Below are 9,548 nucleotides of genomic sequence, written 5' to 3'. Positions count from 1 at the left end.
TTATTGACCATGTCTTTTGCCCTACAAAAGCGTCTCAGTTTCAAGAGGTCCCATTTATTAATTGTTATGCTCAGTGTCTGTGCTGCTGGTGTTATATTTAGGAAGTGGTCTCCTGTGCCAATGTGTTCAAGAGTGCTTCCTACTTTCTCTTCTATTAAGTTTAACGTAACTGGATTTATGTTGAGGTCTTTGATCCACTTGGACTTGAGTTTTGTGCATGGTGACAGATATGGATCTATTTGTAATCTTTTACATATTGACATCCAGTTAAGCCAGCACCATTTGTTGAAGATGCTTTCTTTTTTCCATGGTATAGTTTTGGCTCCTTTGTCACAAATCAGGTGTTCATATGTATGCCTCACCCCACTTCTAATTCTGGTGCCTGTGCTGGAGAAAATCGGCCAGCTTCAGGTTCCTATGACTTCCTTGTCATTATGGATTCCCCACCCGCCCGTGGAACTGTAAACAAAACAAACCCTTCCACGAGCTGCTTTTGATCAAAGTGGGTATGTATTGTTGTTATTTTAGTTTTATTTATTTATGTCTGAGTGTTTTGCCTACATGTATGCCTATGCACCACATACATGCCTGGTACCCAAAAAGGTCAGAAGAGGATGTCAGATCCTCTGAGACTGGAGCTAACAGTTGTGAGTCACTGTGTGGGTGCTGGGAATAGAGGCCCCAGTCCTTTACAGAAGCAACAATGCTCTTAACCACTAAGCCATCTCCCCAGCCAACCCTCCTGGTCATAGTATTTTTATCACAACAGAAAAGTAACGAATCTACATGAGTTCCAGGGATCAAATTCAGGCTGTCCTCTTCGCTACAGCAAGTGCAGGGCCATGTTCTCTGCTCTAATCTGCAAATGGATGCTCTACTCCCCAGATCAGTGGGGCAGAGTTGACAAAGAAAGCCACCTCAGCCAGCCCAAGACCAGCTTAAAGTCTGAACTTTCTAACTGGTAATTGTTACTTTCGTTGTTGTTACAGGAGGTGAGTGGGTTGGATCCTGGAGCAGCCCAGTTGACTCAATGTACCTGTCTCATTTGGTTTTCAGAAACACGCTTGAAATATACCTTAATGTCATTAAATCTCAGTGTTTTAGGGCTCATTTTCTCTGACAATGAACGGAAGGTTTCAGTGAAACAAAATGAAGGAAATAGAAAATACATGTTTATTTATTTTAAAAAAATTCAGGTTGTCGAGCTTTTACTCACTGAGACATCTTGAAAGCACCACATATTTATGTGTGTCCGTGTGCCAGTGTGCACAAGTCTTTGCATATGAAGAGGCCAGGGGAGGGTGTCAGAGCATTTGGAGCAGGAACTACATACATTTGAACCCATGACTACAAAGCAAGCACCCTTAACTACTGAGCCATCTCTCCACCACCTAGAAACAGTAGTTTGGTTTGGTTTGGTTTTCGGAGACAGAGTTTCTCTGTGTAGCCCTGGCTGTCCTCAAACTCAATTTGTAGACCAGTCTGGCCTCAAACACAGAAATCTGTCTGCCTCTGTCTCCCAAATGCTGAGATTAAAGGTGTGCACCATCACTGCCTGGCTAGGATATTCAATTTTAAAATTAATTTAAATGTAAATTTTGAAATTGCTGTTCAAGTTGCTGACTTGACTTTCATTTTAAAAATTGTTTAAAGGCTTTTCACTTGAGATTAGGACAAAATTTCTAACCATTTCTGAGATGGCTCTAAAGATGCTTCTGCCATTTTTCATGTCACATATTTATGCAAAGCAGTATTCTCAGCATTGGCTATTGTAAAATTAAAATATGGCTCCACTCTGAAAAACATTGAAAATAGTCTATGTCCTGCAGTATCAAAAATTCAGCCAAGATTTAAGTCAATTTCTATTTGTTTGTTTGTTTGTTTGTTTGTTTTTTCGAGACAGGGTTTCTCTGTAGCTTTGGAGCCTGTCCTGGACTAGCTCTGTAGACCAGGCTGGCCTCGAACTCACAGAGATCCACTTGCCTCTGCCTCCTGAATGCTGGGATTACAGGCGTGCGCCACCACCGCCCGGCTTTAAGTCAATTTCTAAATAACGATTATTTATTCTTAGCATGGGTCCATGCCATGATGCATATCTACTATGTGGGTTCTGAGGATCAAACTCAGGTTATAATATTTGGCAGTAAGTACCTTAACCCATGCAGCCACCTTGATAGCCCAAGATTTCTTTTTTTGTTTTGTTTTTGTTTTTGTTTTTGTTTTTGTTTTTTTTAAGACAGGGTTTCTCTGTGTAGCTTTGCGCCTTTCCTGGAAATCGATTTGGAGACCAGGCTGGCCTCGAACTCACAGAGATCTACCTGCCTCTGCCTCCCGAGTGCTGGGATTAAAGGCGTGCACCACCACCACCACCACCACCACCACCACCACCACCCGACAAGATTTCTTTATGTAAACATTCGTTTCATTGGTATGTACATTTGAACATACACACTCATTTCATTGGTATGAACATTTGGAAATGTCCTTGGTAAAATGTTAAAACTGTATGTTTATGAAAAATGTTGAAACTTTGTTCAGTTGGAACTTCCAGCTTGCCCCTGCGTGATCCAGAAAGCCCCATTCCTGTCTCTCTCTCTCTCTCTCCAAACCCCAACTTCTCAAAAAACCTCCAACAAAGGGAAGGCATCAAAAAGCCCAGTTCTGCATCCTTGGTGGCCAGGGCAGCTCCTCCCCTGAAGTTGCCAGCTGCCCAGATCCCCACCAAAAGTGTTCAGTTTTTGACTATACTGGGGCACAAACCCAGCTTGTAGTGGTCAAGTCCTCACCTCCTGACCTACTACCTGCTTAATCTCTCTGCTTTAGTTCAGGTGTGTGACTTCTCCTGCCTCAATCTCTGGGACTGGAGAACTCACCCGGGAGTTGCTTTGCTCAAATAAACCTGTTCTTTACTTTTTCAGTTCGGCTTGATCTGACTTACTGTGTCAGTAGAGAAACCTGTTATCAGGCTACAGAAAATTTATTACTCTTTATGATTTATTATCAGTAATGATTTGAATACCTACATTATATGCCTATATAAAATTTCTCAGATGAAAGAGATCATGAGCAGAAAAAGTTGAAGCAGCCCTGTTCTAGAGCTGACTGGATATAGGAGAAAACAAACTGGCACAAGGAGAGTGTCATTAACATCAACAGGGGGTCTTGATGAGGACTGATTCTGCAAAATGACAGTGGATTTCTTGTCTTGAGGTATGTGGGGGTGCTTGGTAAAGACGACCAGTGAAAGGATCAAGCAGACACCATAACAGGCTGCTCAGTCTTCTCTCAGAGATCAGGCCTCAATTTCAGTTTTCTGAGACTTGAGCAAGCAGTTTCTGGGAGGGCCATGAACAAAAGACATAGTCCTTGCAGTAGCTCCTTTTCTGCATGTACTCTGACTGCTCAAGGTTTAGCCAATTGTTTACTATCTGGGACCCCTCTGTCAAAGACAGAGCCTGGGCCACCGAGCCAGCCCCCACAGTCAGTTCGTGCTAGGCCAGCCAGCCTCCATGGCAGCTCAAGGACAAAGCCTGGGACTTGTCCAGGCCTACCCAGCAATGGGTAACTGTAACCCCCAACTAACTCTGGTCAATTAAAAATTACTAACATGACTGCCACTTGCATAAACCATTTCTACTTGGAGTCTCTCCTGCTCTATTGCTGCATCAGACAGATGGAGAGGCCCGAGTTAACTTGTAACAATACAAAGACTCGGCTTTTGCATCAGATTCGGTCTCTTGGTGGTCTTTGGGGGACTCTGGGTACAACAACCAGCTGTCAACCCAGGAAAGGAACACCAAGACTCCAGAGACCACCTTAGAGTCATCCAGATGGAGGTGACAACCGGATCTCAAAAGCACTGAATACACAAAAAGAGAAGATAAAACCTGCACCTAGGAGGTAAGAATTAAAAGGCCAGCTGGGAAAATACTCAGGACCAAAAGAGTGATTTGTGCTAAAAGGGAAAAATCAGTAGCCATCTTGAGAGACACTTCCCTCTCCCCTCCTCCAAAGGTATTTGCCGACCAGCAGTTTTAGAAGTGATCAGAAATTGAACTTATAAGGCTGGGATAATAAATCTATGTATCCTGGACTTGTCAAAACAAGATATGGGGATTAACGGGCTCAACTGACCAGAAGTTGACCTTAGAGGAGTGTAGGACTAGAACAATAAATCTGAATGTGTCAACAAAAGCAGGACATAGGGAATAAAAATTTATGTCTCTATAGATACCCTGAATCCTGTTAGCAATTAGTAACCTTATGCTTACATCACCCTTAGCCCCCTCATCCAATCCCAAGATACATGTAAACTTTTCCTATATAAACCCCTTAAAGTGAGTGCTCTGGGCTGTTCTCCTCCACCTGTGTGTCAGACGTTAGATGGGGGACCAAGCTTGTTTGTTTTGTTAATAAAAAAACCTCTGTGTGCTTGCATCGGATAATGGCTCTGTGGTGGTCTTGCTTGGGGGTCTTGGGACCTGGGCACAACAGAGCAAGCTAAGCATTGAAAACATACTATCAGCCGAGCATGTGTTACACTCTTTGATCCCAGCACTCCTGACGCTGAGGCAGGTGGATCTCTGTGAGTTTGAGGTCAGCCTGGTCTACAGAGTTTCAGAACAGCCAGGGCTGTTACACAGAGAAACCCTATCTCGAAAAACAAAGACAAATACAAACAAAAGAACCACTATCTCGCTTGTATGCCTGGAGTAGGTGTTGCCCTCCAACTCCCTACATATTTGGAGCTTCAAAACTTCTGCTTCCCCCTCCCAAGTGCTAGGATTCCAAACATGCACCACCCACCCGTGGCTTGGGTTTTCCTGAACCTGGTGTAGGGTAACCCAGGCTGCCCTTGAACTCCTGAATCTCTTGCCTCTAATCACTCGCGGAGACTAAACTACCACACCCACTTTTGTCTCGGGTGAGTTTGATGTTTCTGTGCACCATGGTTTATCTGGGAAACGGATTGCATCACACCCTCTTGGAATTTCTTCTTCAGAACTCTACTGCCCAAGACATGCTGACAAAATAAGGACAGAGAACCTGGGCTGGTCTGCACGCTCAGAGAATATTCATCTCGCACAGCCTGGACTTACTTGGCTTTATATTCCCTACTTCATATCCATTACAGAGCACTGGGCACCTCTCTATGTGCCTGCTAATGTTCATATAAAAACAACTGCTGCCTACAGATGTGTTGAGGACTGGTACTGTACTTGCTAAGCTCTCAACACCAGCTACTATTGCATTTTTTTTTTCTTTTCTTTTTGGTTTTTCGAGACAGGGTTTCTCTGTGAAACAGTCCTGGCTGTCCTGGAACTTACTCTGTAGCCTAGGCAGGCCTCGAACTCACAGAGATCCACCTGCCTCTGCCTCCCAAGTGCTGGGATTGCAGACATGCGCCACCACCACCCGGCTTACTATTGCATTTTTGAGACAGGGTCTTGAGACAGGAGTAGCTCCCACCTCCCCATTCCTCGAATTACAGGCATGTGCTGCCAAGCATTGCTTGGTTTGTTTTTCAGTTGGCTGTTGGTTTTGAGACAGCGTCAGAACTCACTGTGTAACTGCAGATGACCTTGAATCCCTGACCTTCCTGATTAGAGGCTTGGGGCACCACCACACTTGCTCACATGGTGCTTAAGACAGAACCCAGGGCTTTCTGCATGCTAGGCAAGCACTCTACCTACTCTCTGGGCCACATCCCCAGCCCCTTAGGGACATTATTATTTTGACAGGCCTGGATCTCACTAAGCGGCTCACTTAGTCAGGCCTGGAACTCATGGCATTTTTAAATTTTTTTTTATTTTCTCGGTTTTTCAAGACAAGGTTTCTCTGTAGCTTTGGAGCCTGTCCTGGAACTCACTCTGTAGCCCAGGCTGGCCTTGTACCCACCGAGATCCGCTTGCCTCTGCCTCCCAATGGATTCTGGGACTACAAACAGGAGTCACCATCAGGTTATTTTAATCTGTTTTTCAGGCCCAAGCAAAACTTTTATTTCTCTGAAGACGCTCAATCCAAACAATTGGGTACCCTATATCTTCCAACACACACTTAAGATGCAACTAAGCATGCGGGCCAAGGCCTACGCCAAAGTCTAAGTAATAGTATTTCTGGCCAGGAAGCAGAGTTAACAGTATTCATCACTGATATCTGGTAGGCAGTACAGGTCAGAAACTTAATGCTTTCTTTTTAGATAAGCCCAAAACTTGGAGCTGGGCTAACATATGGCCGTTTCACAGACAGAGTGAAACACACGTGGGCTAAGAAACCACACTAAGCTTACAGGAGCAGCAGTAGACACGTGGGGGTAGCCTCGAGTCGCCTCTGTGTCTGGCTCCACCCATTGTGTTTGTCTCCGCATTGAACCGATGAGGTGAGGAGGCGGCGCAATACTGCTCACCATGCACAACTCAAAGAAATGGCTCGGAAATTAGACTCGCCATAATCAGAGCGGAAAAATAGCAGCTACTCTAACTGAAATAGGGAGGTGCCTCCTGCCCCGGGTTCCAGGGGTCACCGCAGCCGAATCCGCCTGGTGCACAGGAAGCCTTTCGCCCCACCCGGGCCATCCACCGGGGGTGCAGGAGACCGTCCAGCGGAGTAGCTGCAGCGATGGCGACAGCCACAGGTGCAGGCTATTTCCAGAGGGGCAGCCTGTTCTGGTTCACAGTCATCATCGTCTCCTTCAGCTACTACACGGTAAGGCGGGCATGCACAGACACGGGCCGCGCAGGCGCACTGCCTGCCAGAACTCAGCCTGGGAAACCGGCTCGCCAGGCTCGCCCGGTGTGGACCAGGGTGGGAAGCGGTTCTTGCCCTACAACTCAGTGTTCAGGGCTCTCACGATGGTGGTGGCGAAGTCGGAGGCTCGTCGGGACACCACTGTATACTTCCGTACAGCCAGACCCTGGCCCTCGCTGGTCACTGCCCTGGGGCTAGGATACTTCACGGTGAGGACTTGGGACTAGAGGTCAGTTCTGACCCCCAAGATCCGGGAGGGCAAAGTGCGCGCGCGAGGCTGGGGGTGGGGTGGGGTGTACTTCTGCGCACGCGCACAGCGGTTGCCTAGGTTACTGGTGTACGCGGAAGTTCGGTGGGCTCTAGGGGATTTTCTAGTTGTTGGTGTTCCGGTCCCGGAGTCCTCTTTCTCCATGGTCATTGAGGTTTAACCGAGTTTTATCGTTTTGGGAAGGGAGAAGTGAAATTAGTATATTACCATAGATCTAACAACCCAGGATAAGATTCGAAGCAGAGTGTTTGAATGAGTTTGAATTGCTTGGAAAATGAGGATAAACCTAATGGATAGGTAGGGTTTAATTGGTTAAAAAAAAAAAAAAGAAGGGCATACATAGATGTGGAAGAAGACAGCTGCACACAGAAGAAGAGTAAGAAATATTTTGTTTAAAGAATAACGAGAAAGATGCTGGGAAATAACATTGAAATCAATTGGTATGATTATGAAGAAATGCTGTTTAAGTGTCAAGTGTGATCACCTCTGTCCCAATTTCACCATATGCAGAGGCATGAGTTGAAAATTTTCAAGGATACATTTTTTTTGTTGTTGTTCTAAGGTCCCCTGTCTCTGTTAAGTTAGCATATAGAGGGGAGTTAGCTTTTGCTAGTTCAAACAGATATTGTGGCGGTGGCAGGCACAACCCTTTAATTCTCCTGGTTTGGAAAGATGGCACTTTTAATATAAGCTTCATTTGAACTTTGTGAAATAACGCCAAGGGAGAGGTAATGGTGTCCTGGACGAAATGTACAGGACTATAAAATTTGCAAGTGTTGGTGTGTAATAATTCTCAAGAAGATTCTCTTTCTCTCTCTCTCTCTCTGGTTTTCTGGTGAAAGAAGCAGTTCTAAATTAAATGGGAGATTGTCTCCAGCTGTAACTTCTGCAGCCTAGAATAAGGCATGCAAATTCTTTAAAAAAAATAGCTAATAAGCTCTATAAAGTAATATTTTACTGACATCCATTAAGAATAACTCTGGATACTGATTCTGATAAGCATATTTCTTCTGCATAAATCTCACAGTTCAATTGTTTTTCAGGAATAAACGTTGGGGCTGGAGGACGGGAGGATTTGTTTGGTTTCTTTGGGCTGTAGTTGTCTCTGCAGAATCATTATTGTTCCACAGCCGATTTCAAATATAACCATTTACTGGACATATTCTGTGCCTCTGATTCTCTTTCAGTGGGTCGTCTTCTGGCCTCAGAGTCTCCCTTATCAGAGCCTTGGGCCCCTGGGTCCCTTTACAAAGTACTTGGTGGACCACCATCACACCCTCCTAAGAAATGGGTAAGGAATGGAAGGTTATGGGCACTGTGGCTCCAGGCTCTCTGGGTACCTGGAATGCCTGTGGTGTTAGGTAGCTAACAGAGATACTAGTTTGCATTAAGATGCCTTTCTTTTTAAAGTTTCTGTGTTAGAGTTAATTAGCAAATGACTAAAACCTTAAACTAAAAACAAAACAAAAACAAAAAAACTTTTTTGTTTGTTTGTTTCAGATATTGGCTTGCGTGGCTAATTCATGTGGGAGAGTCCTTATATGCCATGGTATTATGCAAGTAAGTCTTTGTAACAGGAATTTATCACTTTTATCTTGGTGTCTGATGTAAGTCACAAGTAGCTATGTCTAAATAATTTATACACTTGTAGGCTGAGAGCTTGTGCAAGTGCAGCCTGAATCCCTATACTGAATACTGAGCCTGGGACAGAAGCATTCAGTAAATGTTTGATGAATGAATGTAGTTTGCTTGTGTGGCTTTAGTTGTTTAACTGAGATACTTTTGCTGTGTTTCAAAAATTGTGTCTAACCAACTAAAACAAATGACTAGGAGTCTCTCTTCTAGTTTGCAAAAGAACTGAGTTATTGGTCTAGGCTGGTGATTTTTGATCCAGTTTCAACATAGAATCACTTGAGGAGCTGTCTGGAAATATGCATGCCTGGTTTCCAGATCCAGAGATTGTGATCTGATAGGCCTTGCTTCAGAAACAGGTGTATGTTCCTTCCTAAAGCTCCTCACATAATTCTGTGGTTCAGTGTAAGTTAAAAGCCCCCAAACCAGATCCTCATACGTTGCACCTCAGAATTCTAAATAGAACTAAAACTAGAATACCATAACTGCCCCCCCCCACGTACCAACATTAAAATTCTGTTGTTTGAATTTGCTCTTTTTCAGGCATAAAGGGATCACAGATGGCCAGGCCCGGCTCCTCTGGTTCCTCCAGACTTTCCTCTTTGGCATAGCTTCTCTTTCCATCCTGATTGCTTACAGACCAAAGCGCTCAAAACACACTTAAAGGAGATAATGAAGTTTCCTCTCCACTTCTTCGAGCCCTCCTTTCCGTGGGTCCTGGTTTCTGTGATGACCTCTCTGTCTTCTAGGCAGTGACTGTCTTAGAAACCCTGTGTAAACCTGTCCAAGTTACACTTACCTGGGTTGCTCTGACCAACCCTGGATAGACCAGTTGTAGTTTAAGAAAGATTCTGCCTGGGTCTGGAGAGATGGCTCAGAGGTTAAGAGCACTGACTGCTCT

The 9,548-nt window shown here is 44.6% G+C and overlaps 1 protein-coding gene across 3 annotated transcripts; it reads left to right on the top strand.

Annotated features, from left to right (window-relative positions):
* The first annotated feature begins 6,350 nt into the window (after positions 1–6,350).
* Tmem254 (transmembrane protein 254) lies at positions 6,351–9,336 on the top strand. 3 transcript variants are annotated; one of them, XM_028893585.2, is made up of 4 exons: positions 6,351–6,705; positions 8,203–8,306; positions 8,516–8,575; positions 9,191–9,336. In XM_028893585.2, the coding sequence occupies exons 1-4, from the start codon at positions 6,619–6,621 to the stop codon at positions 9,309–9,311; spliced, it is 372 nt and encodes a 123-aa protein (XP_028749418.1). In that variant the 5' UTR covers positions 6,351–6,618; the 3' UTR covers positions 9,312–9,336. The 3 variants fall into 3 exon arrangements, with proteins under 3 accessions (XP_028749418.1, XP_037064531.1, XP_028749416.1); XM_028893583.2 differs by lacking the exon at positions 6,351–6,705 and adding an exon at positions 6,756–6,956; XM_037208636.1 differs by lacking the exons at positions 6,351–6,705; positions 8,203–8,306 and adding an exon at positions 6,714–6,956 and having other exon boundaries at positions 9,191–9,222.
* The last annotated feature ends 212 nt before the right edge of the window (positions 9,337–9,548 follow it).

Source organism: Peromyscus leucopus, chromosome 9 (genome assembly GCF_004664715.2).
Source record: "Peromyscus leucopus breed LL Stock chromosome 9, UCI_PerLeu_2.1, whole genome shotgun sequence".
Classification (NCBI taxonomy): Eukaryota; Metazoa; Chordata; class Mammalia; order Rodentia; family Cricetidae; genus Peromyscus; species Peromyscus leucopus.
The sequence above is the reverse complement of the archived record's forward strand: the minus strand, read 5'-3'. Positions and strand labels throughout refer to the sequence as shown.

Coding starts and splice junctions, on each gene's coding strand:
- Tmem254 (XM_028893583.2), top strand. CDS start 6,852: ATGGTGGTGGCGAAGTCGGAGGCTCGTCGGGACACCACTGTATACTTC. Junction 6,957..8,202: donor TGGGGCTAGGATACTTCACG/GTGAGGACTTGG, acceptor ATTCTCTTTCAG/TGGGTCGTCTTCTGGCCTCA. Junction 8,576..9,190: donor TATGCCATGGTATTATGCAA/GTAAGTCTTTGT, acceptor GCTCTTTTTCAG/GCATAAAGGGATCACAGATG.